The sequence below is a fragment of the Oncorhynchus tshawytscha genome, linkage group LG06 (genome assembly GCF_018296145.1).
Source record: "Oncorhynchus tshawytscha isolate Ot180627B linkage group LG06, Otsh_v2.0, whole genome shotgun sequence".
Classification (NCBI taxonomy): domain Eukaryota; kingdom Metazoa; phylum Chordata; class Actinopteri; order Salmoniformes; family Salmonidae; genus Oncorhynchus; species Oncorhynchus tshawytscha.
The window spans coordinates 69,188,550-69,209,168 of NC_056434.1; the positions used below are offsets into that span (position 1 = coordinate 69,188,550).

A 20,619-nucleotide genomic window follows, 5' to 3' on the forward strand; every position below is an offset into this window, starting at 1 on the left:
TGATTAAACTCAACTCCGCGATTTACGATTGAGTTGAGCGTCGACTAGGTTGGGCGGATTGGAGCTCCGACATCACATAACATTTTAATCATAAACTGCTGATTTCATAACCCAAAGAATAGCTTGCAATTACACACAACATTGTTCATAAATCGTGGAGTTTAGTCAGCTAGGCTGGAGCAAAAGCCTGCACACCCTATATCTCCTCGGGACCAGGGGACCAGGGACCACTGTCTTAGAGAGTAGATGGGGTACTCTGAGTGTATTGTGGATGAGGTAAGCATGTTTGTAATGTTTGAGAAAAGGACAGTGCACTACACTGTGACTACACTCTGTCTGCACACATGTCTCTCTCAGGGGGAATGCATAATAAGAGGCTTTGCTCTCTCTCTCACTGTCTTTCTGTCTCTCTCTTTAGTACTAAGTTGAGCTTTAAGGAGCGGGTACGTATGGCAAGCCCACGCGGCCAGAGCATGAAGAGCCGCCAGACGTCCATCAACAACGATCGGCGCTGTTCCCCGGGCATCAATGTGGCAGGCACTGAGATGCGCAGCAGCCCTGCCAAGGTGCAGAAGAGCTGGAGCTTCAATGACCGCACCCGCTTTAGACCCTCCTTACGCCTTAAGAGCCAATCACGCACCTCGCCATCCGAAGGTGAGTGGAGAGGATGTGTGCCTCTGTGTGTGTGTGTGGGAGGGGGGGGTTACATGAATGGGTGTGCATGCGTGTGTATGTACGTGTGTATACGGTATGTGATTTTTTTTGTTACAATGGTAGATTAATGAGTCAAGACTTGCAATCCACAGAAGTTGCAATATCCTCCAACATGACATATGGAGTTCCAGTCCACTGCCATATACCAAACATTAGGATATTTAGTTGCACCCCTGACTTTTGCCCTCAGAACAGCCTCAATTCGTTGGGGCATGAACTCTACCAGGTGCCGAAAGTGTGCTGGCCCATGTTGACTCCAATGCCTCCAACAGTTGTGTCAAGTTGGCTGGTTGTCCTTACACATAGACAATAAATTGTCTTTAACCTGTCTCCTCCCCTCCATCTACACTGATTGAAGTTAGATTTAACAAGTGACGTCAATAAGGCATCATAGCTTTCACCTGGATTCACCTGGTCAGTCTGTCATGAAAACAGCAGGTGTTCTTAATGTTTTATACACTCAGTATATGTCTGTCTGTGTATGTGTTTTGCACCTCTATGTGTGAGTGTATGATTACGTGTACCCCATCTCTTCACCATGTTGCAATTTCTGTCTGTGTCCATCTGCACGTGTCACAAAAGTACCCCGGGCTGCTTGGCGTCTCTACTCCACCGACGGTGCCCCCGTACCTATTTGGCACCCCAAGTTTTCTGAGCAAAAAATAATCATATTTTTTTTGTAACTTTTTTTTCAATTTTCATTGTTGGACATAAAATACTAAACACCAGGAAATCAGCTCCAATTGATTTTAATTAATGAAATCTGTTCCCAAGTATTCCCACGCATAATAGAGAGATACGTGATTGTATAGAAATGTAAGCAAGGTTTGAAATGATCATGTTTTAGTCCAACATATCTGTTTGGGATTCTAGAGGTCAATTTGCAGTCTACAAATGATTTTGAATTATGTTCCAGCCCCCTGACTATTTAAGTGGATTTAACAAGTGACATCAAAAAGGGATCGTCGCTTTCACCTGGATTCACCTGGTCAGTCTATGTCATGGAAAGAGCAGGTGTTCTTAATGTTTTGTATGCTCAGTGTATAAACCTCAACTGTAAAGAGAATTCAAGCTGTATGTAACCTTCTAATAGAGGGGGGGAAGAGCTTGTCAGAGCAGTTCCCTGTTTCTGTCACCCCGCCTCTCCCCTGTATATCTATGCTCTTTATCTGTGCTCTTCGGTACACTTATCCTATTAAAAATAAATCTGACCTGAGAAACGGACTACTCTCATATTATTGGCTAAATGATGTATGCGTCATTCGCCCATCATGCATACAGCTGAGTAGACAATTATTGACCATTCCTAGAGATCCTATTTTCATTTGGGGAGAAAATGGAAAGCTACCAACTTATTTTGAAATATTATATTGTGGAGTTTCAGCTTGGAGCTGAAGTCTGTAAGGAAGGATGAATTATATGGACACCTTTTATTTAGAATGCATTCTCTTTTGTAATTATGACCTGGGGAAGAGATGCAACGGTGAGGGGTTTAAAGAGCCAATTGGAAGCTGACTAGCGGGCTATGACACAACCCCTCTTTCTGTATCTCAGTGGACACAGGAATGGGGAATGATGACACTTTCGACGACAGGGGCTGCCACTGTGATGTCACCATGGAGGACATAACAGCTGCACAGAAGGCTGTCATCAGAGCTGTCAGGTGAGTGCTTATCATAGACGGTTCCCTCTGCTACCACGGCAAGCAATACCGATGCACCAAGTCTGCAAACAGAACGCTGAACAGCTTCTACCCCCAAGCCATAACACTGCTAAAAAGTTCATTAAACAGTTAATCAAATAGCTACCCGGACTATCTGCATTGACCCTTGTTGCACTAACTTCTTTGACTCACCGCATACGATGTTGCTACTGTTTACTATCTGTCCCTTTATTCCTAGTTGTATGTACATATCTACCTCAATTACCTCGTACCCCTGCACATCGACTCTGTACTGGTACTCCTTGTATATAGCAGTGGAGGCTGATAAGTGGAGGAAGGCTTCTAATAATGGGTGCAACAGAGTGAATGTAATAGCATTTTACTTTTCTATTACTTCTCTATTTTCTTTCTCTCTGCATTATTGGTAAGGGCCCGTAAGTAAGAATTTCATTGTTAGTCCACACCTGTTGTTTATGAAGCATGTGATGAATAGAATCTGATGTATCTATATCTCTATAGAAATCTCTATGTAGACGTGTGTTTTCTTACACAATCCTTTATAAAACGTTCTTTCTATTTTGTTCAGGACATGGCTGTTGTAAACAGTGTACATAGCGAATGCATACACTACAACAATCGTAAACATAGACATATATTGTAAGAATATACTGTATATCTGAGCCTTCCAGGTTCTTAGATCCAGATCCAGAGCATGGACCTCCTGTATGTTGTTCTAGCCCGATCGTTCACATACTCTCACAGGGCAAGACCTGTGGATACTACAGTACTGTGGTTATCTGCCTGACCAGGCAGGTGTTTTCGCTGTTAGTCTCTGTCAGTCCACAGCCTACTGCTGTGAGGCTCTGTGGTGCTTCAGGGGATTCTGTTTACCCAGTGAGAGGTCAGGGAGTACAGTTTTGGGGGATGTGTTTTTTGTTACAGCTGTCCAGTTACTCACTCTCGCACCAGCAACGTGTCTCTGTTTACTAATGTGGCCACCCTAATGGTACTGTCTCTCCCTCTCCTCCCCCCTCTCCCTCACTCACCACCTCTCACTCTCTTTTTTACTACCTCTTCTCTCTCTCTCTCTCTCACTCTCTCTCTCCCTCCCTCCCTCCCTCCCACTCTCCATTTTCCTTTACCTCCCCCTCTCCCTCACCTCTCTCTGACGGTGTCTGAAGATGTGCTATTTTGATTGGCTGCCAACACCCCAATTCCTAACACCAGGTTGTTGCTCTAGAGGACCCCCTCTCCCCTGGCCCAGCCTGCCCGCTCAGCAGGCCCCCTCAATGGGCAACGGGAGTGGAGACATGCCCCTGGCTTTCCCAGGGTGTCGGGTTGACACCCTCTCAGTCAGAACTATTATTGCAGCAGCTCATCTGTCCTTATGGTTTCCATTTATACAGTGAGGATCATGAGCAACTGGAGCCATTCTGAAGCCATCAGAGGGTCAGAATGAACCAACTGTAGATCTACTTACCTGCATCAATATTATTTACCCTGCAGTAGTTGTACTTGTACAGTACATTAAGGTTGAGGGGTAATATAATTCTAGTGTGGTTTGGTTTCAAAATAGCTCAGGCAGGTTTTGATGACATGAGCTAAGGTTTCATAATGTTCTTGTGAAAGTATTTGAGTAATATTTTCTTAACTGATGCTCTGAAAATAAAAGGTAAAGGCCAGGGGTTGGAACCAAAGTTATTTTCCAGTCGTTTAGTTCTGAACAGAACCATCCGTCCCACTGTTCTGACCAGCCAAATAATGTTCTGAACCGGCTCAAACCCCCCAAAAATACCTGTTTATCATTCCTTTCTGTTTCTTTTTAAACCTCTGAAATCATCCGTTTTTTAAAAAACATTTAGCTCAACATTAAATGACCTAATGAATTATGCAGTGCAGATATGGCAGCTTGCTATGGAGCAGGCAAGCTGTAGCGCAGAGAGTTGTTTGTATTCGTGATGGAAAGACAAGTGTAGAGCACGAGATGCAACTAACATTTTGCAGGTTGGGAGAGAGTGAATGAGGAGGCTTGGCTTGAAGCGCTGGGCATTTTGTGATGACATGCATTATCTGAATTAGGCCCACAGAATTATATCTACGCAGGAACAGCTTCTTATGGAGGAACTTTGAATGTCTTTGAACTTCAGAGTTGGATTAACGCTGGACCAGAGAAGCTAGCTAGCTAACAAGCTTGTGTGTGCGGAGTGGCACACAAATTAAAAACACATTTGACCTTTATGTAGTTAACAATCCAATGTGAAATGTGATAACTATAGTATCCCTAACTAAATGTAAATATTTTCCGGTTTTCGGTTTTGTTCACCGAACCAGTTCCAACACCTGGTGAATAAGTTTTTAAACAAATTAGAATGCAAATGAAAAGGAGATGAACCATCGAAACGAAAGGAGGAGGAGGTGAACAATGGGAAGTTTTTAAATAATAATAATAATATATAATGTAAATGTGATGGAATTTACAATGTATGATATTAATCCAGTTTAAAAATAATAAAGATGATTTATTTATTATTAGCCTAATCATTTGTTTTAAAGCAACAACAGGTGTGACTGCTTCACGTGATGTATTGTTCTCTCCTTCTCTCTCCTCTCCTCTCTCTCCTCCTACCTTCTTGCCCTTTGTGCTGTTGTCTGTGCCCAATAATGTTTGTACCGTGTTTTGTGTTGCTACCATGCTGTGTTGTCATGTGTTGCTGCCATGCTACGTTGCTGTCTTAGGTGTCTCTTTATGTAGTGTTGCGGTGTCTCTCTTGACTTGATGTGTGTTTTGTCCTATATTTTTATTTAATTTTTAATCCCACCCCCTGGTCTCGCAGGAGGCCTTTTGCCTTTTGGTAGGCCATTATTGTAAATAAGAATTTGTTCTTAACTGACTTGCCGAGTTAAATAAAGATTACTTCTTTTTTTTTTAAAGTTACAATCAGTTCTTTTCATCACTTCTTGTTTTTGTATCTCAAAACTGATCAAATAAACTGAGAAATATGTTTTTTAAAGCTGATCCTGTTTTTAAAAAAAAGTTTAAATACATAAATAAAGGCTACAGTAGCTGTCAGCTTCTTGCCAACATACAGGGTTATGCATAGTTAAGCTGTTGTTACCCTCTAGTGGCTGACTAAGAGATGACAGGTAGAACATTGACGGATCTCTGTGTGATTCCCCCTACTTTTCCACTCAGGATCATGAAGTTTCATGTAGCAAAGAAGAAGTTTAAGGAGACTCTGCGTCCATACGATGTGAAGGATGTGATAGAGCAGTACTCTGCAGGACACCTGGATATGCTCTGCAGAATCAAGAGTCTACAAACTAGGTGAGATGCACAGATTCACACTCTTAGAAAAAAAGGAGCTATCTAGAACCTAAAAGGGTTCTTCAGCTGTGCCCATAGGAGAACCCTTTGAAGAACCCTTTTTGGGTTCCAGGTAGCATCCTTTGGGTTTCATTTAGGAACCTTTCCACAGAGGGTTCTACATGGAACCCAAAAGGGTTCTACGTGGAAACAAAAAATGTTCTCCCGGGAACCAAAAATGGTTCTCCTATGGGGACAGCCGAGGAACCCTTTTGGAACCCTTTTTTTCTAAGAGTGTACACAATACACACACAAGCAGACACAGACACTGAAACACACACACTCACACACCTTTCTATATACGTATGTTCACCTTCTCCACTTCATTAACGTGTGTGTTTGCGTCTGTGTGTATACACACACACTCACCCCCCCAAATTGTAGACATCTCATGCGTCTCTATGTGTGACTGTAGACTCTTGCATTGCGTTATTGTCTGAGACTAACCAACCATATCATTTCAGGAGTTTGGATTGTTGACTTCGGTTACATCAGTGATATAATCCTGTTAGATGTGGCATTACATTGTGTACTTTTACTGATTAATAGAGTGGAATCTACTAGTGGATTCTAGTAGTTAGTCTGTTTTGGAGAATGTAATTGTAGCGGGTACGTGGTGCCTGTAGTTGTCCTTTTTTGCTTCGCTTCAAGAGTCTGAATGTGTGTGCGTGCGTGCGTGTGTGTGTTGTATTTGACCCCATGTCTCTCTCATACAGACTGGACACTGGAGTGGGCCACACCCTGAGCAGCAAACCCAGGAACATGTCCTCCCCCTCCCTGCACTTATATTACAGCCAGGCCAGGAGGAAGTCCGCCCCAGGGATGAAGTCCCCAGGGTTAGACAACCCCCCCCCCCAACCCCCAACACCAACCCCTAATAACATAAACCCCCTAGCCACTACCCCCAACTCCACCCTGTCCCCGGTCCCTCACACAGAAGACAGAGCTTGAAAGGAGATGGTGCTATATCCATGTGTTCATCAGGGAGCACAAAGCCTGTGTTTCTAGATCCACAGAGACGGGATAGGTTTAAAGGTGAAATGGTGATGGCACAACCTGCAGGCTTCCAATGGGACTAGAAGAGTTTCCATCATATTGCTTACACTATCCAGTTACTTTTAGATCTTTTGATTTCGATCACCATAGTTCTGTATATTGACTAGAAAGGAGACACTGCTTTCACTGAAGCAACCCAGTTGTAGGAGCTTTGGACTCCCTGATGACACATGCTTTCTAACCAATGGACGCATTCAACTAGTAGATGTTACGTGTGTAGCATCTCGCCAAGCGTGTGGTAGAAGAAAAGCTGTTATGAATGTGTGGTCTGTTTCAAATCTTTTGCATGTTGCTGTGCTTCGGGGACATAGATTGACAGCTGCTGCTGTATCTTTACTAACAGACTTTTCCTCCTTCAAAGGATTGGCTAATGACTAAGGATTTTGTCAACCAGAGGAGGCTGGTTGGATGAGCTATAGGAGGGTGGGCCCATTGTAATGGCTGGTATGGAATAGTATCAAACACATCAAACATATGGAAACTACATGTTCAACTCTGTTCCATGAATTCCATTCCAGCCATTGCAATGAGCCTATCCTCCTATTGCTCCTCCTACCAGTCTCCTCTGCTCTCAACATGGATATTTTGTGAACAAAGAGAATGGCTGTAGTTACTAGTTGGTGCAGATTGTTGTTTTTTATCATGCACTGTAGATTGCATTGTAGTTGATTTAAACTGTAGTTTAGAAACACTGTGTGATTGTGTTTTAACTATAGCCTGCCCTCACAAAAAAACACATGTCAAATTTGCAGTTTTTACATGTGAATGTGTGTTTAATTTCACATGTGAAACTGCAGATTAGATTTTTACATGTCATCGTTTTTGCACAACTTGAAATTCCACATGTGAGAGTGAAAATCTAATTTTCAGTTTCACTTGTAAGAAAACTCCACATGTGAAAATCTCACTTTCCCATGTGAAATAATGTTATTCTCCTGATTTGAAATTGTTTTGTTAACATGTTGCAGTAGCAATGTTTCCACCGGTGGAAACAGGGTGACCACATTTAAAAAGCCACAATGTGGGACAAGGGCATGGTTATGCGGGACATTTGCGGAACAGTGGACAGAATATTTCTTTGCTAATGGTTAATGGATCACTTTCAAATGGCGACATAGTTTTTCTGTATGAAGGTCACTGCCTGTTAAAGGGGCAATCCTTAGTTGCTACATCCATTTTTGGATATATAAATTAATTACATGTACCCATTGATTTTGTTTTATATAACTTGTAAATAAATACCTCATGTTGTAGCCCACCAGAACCCAAAATATAAGCTTGTTTTACTCCAATGTTTGTAAACAAAGTACAATTTGAATTTGTTTAATGTTTTTATTTTTTTAAACACCATATAGCCTAAAAACATAGTTAAAACTATAATATTGATATCATGGATGGTCAATATCAAGCAAAACTGGGAGTTTTGGAAATATTTTTCATATACTGAGGAACTATCATTAGCAATGGATGTTAAAAAAACTACTTCATTGACTTTCTGTGTGAGGTGAAGAAAAAAGGACTGAGCTTAGCTTATTAGTGGTGGATGTGATGAGTTATGACAATCAGAAATCAGACATTGCCAATCGGGCACTTTCCTACTTTTGCATGCAGCAGGCCAAGTCGGCCTACTTCTTTGTGCTCAGGTGCACGTGCTCGCTCAACATGATCAGGAAACAGAAAACCAGACACGTGCTCATTGCTCACATGGAGCACTCCAAACAAAATACAAAATACATATTTATTTTTTTACAAAACTAGTAGTGGTTATGAAATAAAACAAAACGTAAATGACTGTAGCATAAGTAAAACATGCATTAGCAGAAATTCATATAACCAAATTATGGGGGTTTAACTGTACATTTTCTAGGCCTACTGGTGACACAAGTTATTGGGAATTGATCAAACAAATAAACAATCAAAGGAAAAACAATTCACACAATGAAACAATGAATGCGCCAGAATTGGTGGGAGACAGCTGAGCGCATTCTGGTGCGGCCCTGAATGGGCGACCAGATGTAGCTGGAAGTGAGAAAATTTACGTGTGAAAGAAATGCCACATGTGGGGAATTATTTTTGTCAAGAAAGGAAAAAGTACATGTGAAACTTCACACGTAAAACCACCTGTCTGACCCATGTCAAAATATAATGTACCAACTGGCTATCAAAGTCCACTATTTGTGTTTAATTCAAAGAAATGTGTGTATCATAGGGTGGATCAGATACTGGGTAAGGGCCAGATCCCCATGGACAAAAAGATCAGGGACAAGCTTCACCCTGATGGGGACACACTGGAGGACATGAGTATGCTGGGACGTGTGTGTAAAGTGGAGAGACAGGTGAGCGTTTGAGCAAATTATACTGAACAAAAATATAAACGCAACATGTAAAGTGTTGGTCCTATGTTTCATGAGCTGAAAAAAAATATCCCAGAATTTTTGTGAGCATTTCTCTTTTACAAAGATAATCCATGAACCTGACAGGTGTGGCATATCAAGAAGCAGATAAAACAGCACGATCATTATTCACAGGTGCACCATGTGCTTGGGACAATAATAGGCCACTCTAAAATGTGCAGTTTTGTCACACAGCACAATGCCAAATGCTGACAGCAGGAATGTCCAAAAGAGCTGTTTCCAGAGAATTTAATGTTCATTTCACCACCATAAGCCGTCTCCAACGTTTTGTTTGAGAATTTGTCAGTATGTCCAACTGATATCACAACCGCAGACCACATGTAACCACCCCAGCTTAGGACCTCCACATCCAGCTTCTTCACCTGTGGGATCCTCTGAGACCAGCCACCCAGACAGCTGATGAAACTGCGGGTTTACACAATGGAAGAATTTCTGCACAAACTGTCAGAAATCGTCTCAGGGAAGCTCATCTGCATGATCGTGGTCCTCATCAGGGTCTTGACCTGACTGCAGTTCGTAACTGACTTCAGTGGACAAATGCTCACTTTCGATGAGTTTGGACAACGACAAAAGTTTGGACACACCTACTCATTCAAGGGTTTTTCGTATTTTTACTATTTTCTACATTGTAGAATAATAGTGAAGACATCAGAACTATGAAATAGCACATATGGAATCATGTAGTAGCCAAAAAAGTGTTAAACAAATCAAAATATATTTTAGATTCTTAAAAGTAGCCACCCTTTGCCTTGATGACAGCTTTGCACACTCTTGGCATTCTCTCAACCAGCTTCACCTGGAATGCTTTTCCATCAGAATTGAAGGAGTTCCCACATATGCTGAGAACTTGTTGGCTGCTTTTCCTTCACTCTCATCCCAAACCATCTCAATTGCGTTGAGGTTGGGTGATTGTGGAGGCCAGGTCATCTGATACAGCACTCCATCACTCTCCTTCTTGGTCAAATAGCCCTTATACAGCCTGGAGGTGTGTTGGGTCATTGTCCTGTTGAAAAACAAATGATAGTCCCACTAAGAGCACACCAGATGGGATCGCTGCAGAATGCTGTGGTAGTCATGCTGGTTAAGTGTGCCTTGAATTCAAAATAAATCACAGACAGTGTAACCAGCGAAGCAACCCACACCATCACACCACCACCTCCATGCTTCATGGTGAGAACCACACATGCGGAGATCATCCGTTCACCTACTCTGCATCTCACAAAGACACGGTCTGGCCCAAAAATCTCAAATTTGGACTCATCAGACCAAAGACAGATTTCCACCGGTCTAATGTCCATTGCTCTTGTTTCTTGGCCCAAGCAAGTCTCTTTATCTTATTGGTGTCCTTTAGCAGTTGTTTCTTTGCAGAAATTTGACCATGAAGGCCTGATTCACGCAGTCACCTCTGAACAGTTGATGTTGAGAGGTGTCTGTTACTTGAACTCTGTGAAACATTTATTTGGGCTTCAATTTCTGAGGCTGGTAACTCTAATGAACTTGTCCTTTGCAGCAGAGGTAACTCTGGTTCTTCCTTTCCTGGGTCGGTCCTCAGAAGAGAGCCAGTTTCATCATAGCACTTTATGGTTCTTGCGACTGCACTTGAAGAAACTTTCAAAGTTATTGAAATGTTCTGGACTGGCTGACCTTCAAGGTAAAGTAATGATGGACTGTCGTTTCTCTTTGCTTATTTGAGCTGATATCATAAAATGACTTGGTATTTTACCAAATAGGGCTATCTTCTGAATACCAGCCCTACCTTGTCACAACACAACTGATTGGCTCAAACGCATTAAGAAGGAAAGAAATTCCACAAATGAACTTTTAACATGGCACACCTGTTAATTTAAATGCATTCCAGGTGAGTACCTCATGAAGCTGGTTGAGAGAATGCCAAGTGTTTGCAAAGCTGTCATCAAGGCGAAGGGTGGCTACTTTGAAGAATCTCACATATAAAGTATATTTTGATTTGTTTTTTGGTTAGAAAAATGAATCCATATGTGTTATTTCATAGTTTTGATGTCTTCACTATTATTCTACAATGTAGAAGATAGTAAAAAATAAAGAAAAACCCTGGAATGAGTAGGTGTGTCAAAACTTTTGACTGGTACTGTATATACCTGTATATATGATGGGATGCATAGACATTATAGACAGTATGTGGATAGAATATGTAGTATATCTGTATAATACGTATATAGAATAGTATACATACAGCAATAGTTGAATAGAATGGCCTTGACTAGGCTACAGTATATACTGTACATATGGCAGACAGTGTGTATGGCTTCGTGTGGGCAAGCGGTTTGCTGATGTCAACATTGTGAACAGAGTGCCCCATGATGGTGGTGGGGTCATGGTATGGGCAAGCATAAGCTACGGACAACAAACACAATTGCATTTTATTGATGGCAATTTGAATGCACAGAGATACCGTGATGAAATCCTGAGGAGCATTGTCGTGCCTATCATCCGCCGCCATCACCTCATTTTTCTGCATGACAATGCACTGCCCCATGTTGCAAGTGTCTGTACATACTTCCTGGAAGTTGAAAATGTCCCAGTTCCTCCATGGCCTGCATACTCACCAGACAAATCTCCCATTGAGCATTTTTGGGATGCTCTGTATTGACGTGTACGACAACGTGTTCCAGTTCCCGCCAATATCCAGCAATTTCGCACAGCCATTGAAGAGTGGGAGAACATTCCACAGGCCACAATCAACAGCCTGATCAACTGTATTCGAAGTAGATGTGTAGCGCTGCATGAGGTAAATGGTGGTCACACCAGATGCTGACTGGATTTCTGATCCACGCCCCTACTTTTTTTTAAGGTATCTGTGACCAACAGATGCATATCTGTATTCCAAGTCATGTGAAATCCTTAGATTAGGACCTAATTCATTAATTTCAATTGACTGATTTCCTTATATGAACTGTTGCTTGTTGCGTTTATATTTTTGTTCATTGTCTATAGTGTGTGTTTGTCACTTGCACAGTGAACCCTTGTTGCTTTTAACTGTCACCCCCCGTCCCCCAGGTGACGTCCATAGAGTCAAAGCTGGACTCTCTGCTAGATGTGTACAGGCAGGGCTCGTCTGCCCTCACCATCTCCTCCCTGCCCCTTTTCGAGCTGGAGCACCAGACATCCGACTACCAGAGCTCCATCCTCAGCAAAGACCTGCCCTCTGGCCCCCACCTGGGAGGGGAGTGTGTAAGAGGGCATCCAGGTGAGGGGGGTGGGGGTATGTCCCGGTCAACAACAGGTGACCATCTCTCCAGGGGCCTCCAGCTCATACTGGCCCCCAGCGAGCTCACCCTCAACACCTGCCCCCCCCCCTACCCTGCCTCCACCGCATCCCCCACACCCATGCCCTTCCTGCTCCCTGATAGCCCATACCCGCTCCTCGCCACCCCCAGTAGTTTCCCCAGGCGAGTGCATTTCCCTAACCTCCTGCCCCCTCCACCATCTGCTGGTGCCGCCACCCTCCAGCTGCCCACCACTGGCCCCCAGCACAGACGCCCCCTCTGCCCCACCCCAGATGCTCCTCGAAGGGGTAGGCTGGAGGAGAGCTCAGGCCCCTCTGTGATGGTGGGCTCCAGTGTGGACGATGGAGAGGAGGACAGAGAGGGGGAACATGCCCAGAGCAGTGTGCAGCTGAGGGGGAAGCCCCACTTGAGGGAAGAGGGCCCCTGGAGGAGGCACTTGAGCCTGGAGGTGGACCCCTTGCTGCTGCTCTCCTCTGGATGTGAGGGGGTACCCTCTGAGCAGAGACAGGGGCTGGGGAAGTCCTGGTCAGCACACAACCTTACCCAGCCATCTGCAGACAACCCCCCCAACCTGTCCTCCCCCCTCGGCAACAGTAGCAGTTCCAGAGATGGCTCCCAAGGCAACCCCGACGTTAGCAACTGGCGTGAAACAGACCTTTTCATCACTGTCTGTGACCTGGAGCCGCAGGTGGACCAGTTTGATTTCCTGTCCCAGGAGAGTGGCTTCCTGTCCCATCCCACAGCAGACGGTACTGGCTGCTTGGACCTCTTGCTGTCTGAAGATGGGGGGTCCTCAAGCAGTTTGACCGGACCCCACATCCCCACAATGGACAGTGCAGAGTCCCTCAACCAGCCTCCCCATGTACGACTAAAATAACTATTCCATAGGAGTGAATAAAATAACCCCTTCCCCCCAACACACACATTACTAATACGACCATCCAGCATAGAGGATTCACTCTGTTTTTAAGATGTTTGAGGTGTCAACAAAAGATGTCCTCTCATGCATATCATTGCATGGACTATTTCCTAAAACAGCAACAAGCTGAGAAACTAACAGGGGAAGGGGAGATGGGGGTGGAAGATTGAACAAAAGAGAGGTTGGTCAGATAGTGGTACTGTTTGCTCTCTCGACTATGCATGACCACCGCATGTCTAAACTGCACTTTAGGGTCGAGAGCATTCAAGCCCCCGAGCCCCTTCGATAGCCTTGGAACCACAGTTATGATGGCTGAGTCCAACCTCATAAGCCCACAGCTCACCTGTTTTTACCTGCATGTTCCATTCATGTATCTTCCAAACCCTTGAGAGGCAATTTGGAGCAGTCAGCTATTATTACCCAAGTATTCCTAACAAGCTCACCATTTAATAATAGATAATACAATAATTAATTTGATATTAACATAAGAAGATAAACCTATTGAAGTAAATTTGTCAATTATTTTCCTAATAAATTGTACAATCTTGTGAGGCCATTTGATTTTGAACAAATCCAATTTGCTGATTGCGTGCTCCAGTAGGATTCATTGTTTTGGACTTTTATAGGCATTTAGTGAAAGACAAACAGCAGCCAAATAAGATCAGTTATGACTGTGATACAGTAGATAGTGAAACAAGGCTGTGGTACACTGCAGTTGTCGGTCACAATAAACACTAAAGAATGCAGGGTTTCTTGTCTTACAGCTCATGTGTACCACTGCCTTGTGGTACACAGGCAGCAGCACTGTTTGACTGCCACTCAGCCTGAACACAGATGCCTGCTCTTGAATGAGAATATGCACAAAACTGTGTCAGCCATTTTGATTTCCTCTATTTTGCACCTTTTTGTTCTTGAAGAAGAGACAGACACAACAGTCTTAAATGTCTTCTGTGGAGTTAACGATGACAGCTTATGTTCAACACATTTGATTTTATGGTGCATAAGTGCACTTGGCTTAGCTGATTAACAATTACACTGTAGAATGCAATATGTACAGATGAATGCCAAAATACAGAAAACACTTGAGTAAATTAGGGAATCAAAGTACATTGAAAGAAGGCTATTTCACACAGGTGTGGTTCCTGAGTTAATTAACATCCCATCATGCATAGGGTCATGTATAAAAATGTCCAGTTGCCCATTATTTTGGCTACCATGGCTAGAAGATCTCAGTGACTTTGAAAGAGGGGTCTCAAAGTAGCAGAAGGGGTTTATTACAGGGTGTGTGTGTTTGTGCGCACATTAAAAAATACTATAGTATACTCTGGTATAAATACTATAATATTCACTGTAGTGTTTTTGCAGACTTTACTGTAGTATTTACTGTTAACTATAGCGTAAAAACTGTAGTAAAAGGAAAACTTTAGTGTATACTATAGTAATTAATGTAGTGTTTTTTGCGGATTGTAATATACTGTAGTGTTTTTGCTGACACTACTGTAGTATTTACTATAGTGTTATTGCATTATAATCTTTGACATAGAAGTGAAGGCTTTCTCCTTCAAGAAACCTTCTGGAGAACTAATAAAAGAGCACATTTAGCATAACCTGTAGGTAGGTAGGACTGGGGTCTGAACGGATAGTTCAGAGCTTCTGCTCTTTTCCATAACCTGTAAGGAACACAATATATGGTCTATACTTGGCATGTAGGTTTCTCACTTATGGGTGGCACAAATTGCGATATTGAGTAGGGGAATGGTCAGGGTATATACAAAGGAAATACTGTAGTATTTACTATAGCTTACTGTAGTATTTGTGTAGTATTTACTACATTTTTTTGTCGGGATAATACTGTAGTATTTACTATAGTATTCTACAGTATACTACAACATTCTATAGTAAGTACTACACATGATCGAGGGATACTACATTGTGTAATATAATATTCTACATTTTACTATATCATTATTTTCTATAGTAAGTACTGTAGTATTCTATAGTAAACTGTAGTATATTTTCATGTGTGTGTGTCTCTCTCTCAATCAACAGATCTCAACCCAATTAACCCTTATGGGAGATTCTGAAACGCGACGCCTGAGACAGCGTTTTCCACCACCATCAACAAAACACCAAATTATAGAGTTCCAGACATTAGAATCTATTCCAAGGCACATTGAAGCTGTTCTGGTGGCTCGTGGTGGCCCAATGCCCTATTAAGACACTTTATGTTGGTGTTTCCTTTATTTTGGCAGTTACCTGTATATAATATATGTTAATACAGTATGTGACCTGCAAAATCAACATAGCTGTGTGTTAAAATGGGATATTATATGACTATGGCTGCAGTGTTTGAGCGGAGTTGGTACGATAAATGCGCAACTGAAAGCACAATTGTTTGGAGACTTTGGAACCTGCAAAACTGGTGGTTTTATGCTCTGTAATGAAATGTTTTCCAGATACATAATCATGTGACAGACAGGAGGTACTTGTAGAGGTCAGCTCCATTGGAAGAAAGCTGAGTATCGAATCCACTTAGTTAACTATAGAGTATGGAGTCTTCCATTGAAGAAATGTCATGCTTGGTCTGCAGACTGAAGTTATATCAAATTTACTGGTTAATTAATGGTTAATTTCCCTTAGTTTATTCTGTAAATGCTTAACAGTGCCTTTCTTGCATTTTAATATGATTATAGTTATTTTTTCTCCACTGGGCTGCATATGTAGCTACAGTGCCTAGCTACGTAGAATAACTCATACAGGTGTAAGCTCAGTTTCTGAAACTTGGATAACACACTTTTAATGGCTGCAAATCTACTACAGTACATCTTCTATATCACTTGTACTGTCATTTATTATCCAAAACAGGCCTAAAAGGGCAATTCAACCACTTTTCAACCTTATTTTCATTATCTCCAGCACAATTACATCATCTTCATATATGAAAACGGCACTTTTCTAGAAAAAATATATAAAGTAAAAAAGTATGCGAACATCAAAAATAAACATTTATTTAACAGTGATTCCCTAACACTATGAGACTCGCGATGATGTGGGGAGCAAGAAAATACCCTCCCTCTGGCTAGAAACTCATTGCAGGTTTTGAAAATCACAGTTTTGTTTACTTTTAATCCTACCCTGTTTTAAGGACTTTTCTCATTATCTTTTTAACCACAGATCATAGAAACGGCCTATTTTCACATACACTGAGGGTGTTTCTCAATATGCATACTACCTTGCTCCACACTCTCATGCTCTGAATGCATTCTCCAATGCTTTCTCTTGAGTATGTTCTTGTGAGGACGAGCGTGTGGAGAATGCATAAAACATTACGTTTTGAGAAGCACTCACACTTCCCCCTACTGTATTACCTCATGCTTCACTTCCCCATTCCCTGAACCTTCATCCAGCCAGGACAATGGCAAGAATAGACTAAACAAAAAATGACCTCAAATTAATATTACGCAAGATATTTGTCAATTCTTCATGGGTAGCTAGCTAACTATTCTTCATGGCTATCTGGCTAGCTAAAAGTAGTAGCTAGCCAGATAGCCCTATTGACTTATTATGGGTTTGCGATCTATGGTACGTAGGCAGGTAAACATTAACACAGCATGTATTTATTAACATATCAAGATAAAATATTGTAGTCAGGCAACATATGAGATGGGAAGAGGCAACATTTCATTCCGAAGTCAGTGTATTTTCTCTCGCTTCAGCTTAAATAATGGCCGTCATTTTTACGTGGCTGCGTCATATTTCTTTGCATACTTTCAATTCTTTCAGTTGAAGCTTGCATTGATGCATGCTTCAAAATATGTACTATTATACAATGGGTGGGTCTAATCCTGGATGCTGATTGGTTAAAACCACATTCCAGCCGCGTCTATTCCACAAGTTACCACCGGCTAACTCTATGACTTTGAAATATCTATTTACTCTCACTGCGCAATCCACTGTCTCATCAACCCAGCCAGGCAATTTATAAACTTGATCTCTACTATAAAAAGCATCTAGACATTATCTCCCATTTCTTTTAGACTATCATTTGGTTTTCAACGGCAGAGATTTGTATAAACTGTGCAGTCTGTCTGCCCCGACATTTGCAACATTGTTTCAATATTGAAATTTATCTCCAGCTGTCCTGTAGTAATGAACATGTCGGGACCAGACAGACAGACAGATTTTCTTAGCCAGTCGAAATCATGAATCAGCTGGTATCATTTTTATGAATATATACAAAGAAATGTCAACAGAAAACAGGACAAACTAAATGAAGTTGAAGAACAGCTAGTCTGCAGTCTTTCTAGCTTCAGACTGAAGTGATTCTGTTAGCTGTATTGTTGGCTAGCTCCTATGATCAACAATGTCCTAACTAGAGAGCACATTTTCTATGTCAGGCGAAATCGCGCATCATTAGCTCATTGTTATGGATGTATCTAAATAAATGTCACTAGAAAACAGTTTAAACAAATAACAGCAAATGTAGCCACTTTGCTGTTATTCTGGCCGTAGTTAGCCGTAGTTGGCTAGCTATCAAACAAGGATTAAGAACGTTGCCAGCCAGTACGGCAATGGAACATTTAGAACTAACTACAGAGTTGCGTCCATGGATGCAGAACAAAAAGATATAACGACTGGGTCGTGTCTCTGGCAACCGAACCAATAGATCGAATGACCAGCCTTGTGTAGTAACCTTAGATTTGTGTCGGGACTATATCTCGTGGCAGAATGAAATAATATGAATTCATTTATCAAAATAATGTTTTTTATGACAATATGTCAATCATTATTTGAATATGTTGGTAACTCCTTGTATAAAAGTGATAATTCCCTTGAAGCTGGAGAAGACAGGATAATTGTAAAGAATGATTTTTAAACCTTCAGACAATTGAGACATGGATTGTGTATGTGTGCCATTCAGAGGGTGAATCGGCAAGACAAAAGATTTAAGTGCCTTTGAACGGGGTATGGTAGTAAGTGCCAAGCGCACCAATTTGAGTGTGCCAAGAACTGCAATGTGGCAAGGTTTTTCACACTCAACAGTTTCCCATGTGTATCAAGAATGGTCCACCACCCAATAGACATCCAGCCAACTTGACACAACTGTGGGAAGCATTGGAGTCAACATAGGCCAGCATCCTTGTGGAACGCTATCGACACGGTGTAGAGTCCATGCCCCTACCAATTGAGGCTGTTCTGAAGACAAAGGGGGGTGGAACTCAATATTAGGAAGGTGTTTCTAATGTTTTGTACACTCAGTGTATGTAGATACTGTTTTGGTGCTGGAGATAATGAATACGGCAGAATTGCCCTTGAAAATACATGGTTGATAATGTTAACATTCCTAATTCTTTCAAATTAATGTATTAAAGTGCACATAACAGAGGTTACAAGATCTCTGTGGAGGAGAAATACAAAATGAATTGTAATATTATACATCAATAAACTACAAACATGAAAGTATTTTTTGGTCTGGATGTCTTGAATGAAATACTGTATAACCACACCAAGTTGCACTATAAAAAGAGGCTTAGGGCTAGGATTGCAAAACTACTGGTAGTTGACAAAAGTTATTTCCGGTAATGTTAGTAATTAGCAGGTAATCTATGGCAATCTATGGTAATTCTGGTAATTTACACTTGATTAACTTTTACAAATGTATTCATATAAAGTATTAATTTGTTATATCTGTGTCCATATTGTCCATGGGTTTCTAGATGATAGACCATAAGGTTAATGAGGAATCAAATCAAATGCATTTTTATTTGTCACATGCACCAAATACAGAAAGTGTAATACTTTCCCGTGAAATGCTCCTTTACCATCCCCTTCCCAACAATGCAAATAAAAAGTAAGACAATTAACAAATAGATAACTCTGCATCTCTTCCAACTATTTACTTTTTCAAAGTTTGGCATGACATTGACATTGACATAGTTAAATAAATAAAAGTGTGAACAAAATATAAAGGATATTTCATGTTGAAACTCTCATATTAAACACCAATGGTATTCACTAAGTTGATGAGTTGTATTTAGGATAATGTTTACAGTTTTGATTTTAAAATCATCTTATTTTACTATTTTGTAAGAGGGCCAGAGATAATTAATGACACCTGTGATAATCTGAATTACTCAAAAAGCCACTAGATGTCCTGTGATAAAAATGACATAAAATCCTTGAAAGTTACAAAAATTCTGGTAGTTTACTGGTAAACTTAGAAAGTTACCAGTAATATACACTCCCTTTACAACCCTACACAGGGCACTCAACTCACAAAGGCCAGATCTTTCTGCAGCCTACAGAAAGCTGTGCAGCCAAGTATGGGCTGTCTGAGAAGTACCTTGGACAGAGCTGTCACTTTAAGTATACTGAACAAAAATAGAAATGCAACATGTAAAGTGTTGGTTCCATTTCTCATGAGCTGAAATAAAACAGGTGTACCTTGTGCCAAGGACAATAAAAGGCAACTCTAAAATATGCAGTTTTGTCACACAGCACAATGCCACAGATGTCAAGTTTCAGGGAGCGTGCAATTAGCATGTTGACTGCAAGAATGTCCAACAGAGCTGTTGCCAGAGAAATTTCTCTACCAAAGGCATTGTTTTTGAGAATTTGTCAGTACATCCAACCGGCCTCACAACCACAGACAGCTTATAACCATGCCTGTCCAGGACCTCCACATCCATTTTTTTCACCTGCGGGATCATCTGAGGAGGGGGAGGAAGGGTGCTGAGGAGTATTTCTGTCTGTAATTAAGCCCTTTTGTGGGGAAAAACGAATTCTGATTGGCTGGGCTGGCTCCGCAGGGGGTGGCCTATGCCCTCCCAGGCCATTAGGGCCTAATTCATTTATTTCAATTGTCTGATTTCCTTCTATGAAGTGTAACTCAGTAAAATCTTTGAAATTGTAACATGTCGCGCTTATTTATTTGTTCAATATAGATAATAGCCTACAAGAGAGGAGAGGCAGAGCCATAGGAAGAATCTCAATTACATTTCTTTGATTCCTCGCTTCCTCTTTCCTCGCCTCCTTCTCAAAACCCATTGGATTAGAAGGTCAAATGTGGGTGATGGAGGGTGATTCTCCTATATACACCAATCAATATACACCCCCATCTTTGATACTACCGCCTATGCCCTACTATGCTAAAATGTCTGTGTAAGAGGAAGCTCCTCTAAGTCTGGTTCATGTTGCTTTCAAAAACCAAGTGGGAAGGTGGT

General features: G+C 41.5%; 1 protein-coding gene across 2 annotated transcripts in view; it reads left to right on the forward strand.

Annotated features, from left to right (window-relative positions):
- The window catches only part of kcnq5a (potassium voltage-gated channel, KQT-like subfamily, member 5a), a 111,721-nt gene extending 93,332 nt beyond the window's left edge, over positions 1 to 18,389 (forward strand). Inside the window, exons 10-15 of one of the 2 annotated variants that reach the window (XM_024424849.2) lie at positions 419 to 654; positions 2,269 to 2,377; positions 5,571 to 5,702; positions 9,007 to 9,133; positions 12,248 to 12,437; positions 15,446 to 18,389. In XM_024424849.2, coding sequence (XP_024280617.1) covers positions 419 to 654; positions 2,269 to 2,377; positions 5,571 to 5,702; positions 9,007 to 9,133; positions 12,248 to 12,437; positions 15,446 to 15,480 — 829 coding nt within the window. In that variant the 3' untranslated portion in view covers positions 15,481 to 18,389. Of the gene's footprint in view, positions 1 to 418; positions 655 to 2,268; positions 2,378 to 5,570; positions 5,703 to 9,006; positions 9,134 to 12,247; positions 14,595 to 15,445 lie in introns of those variants that run through there. The other variant, XM_024424848.2, reaches the window with a different exon arrangement.
- Positions 18,390 to 20,619: the final 2,230 nt, after the last annotated feature.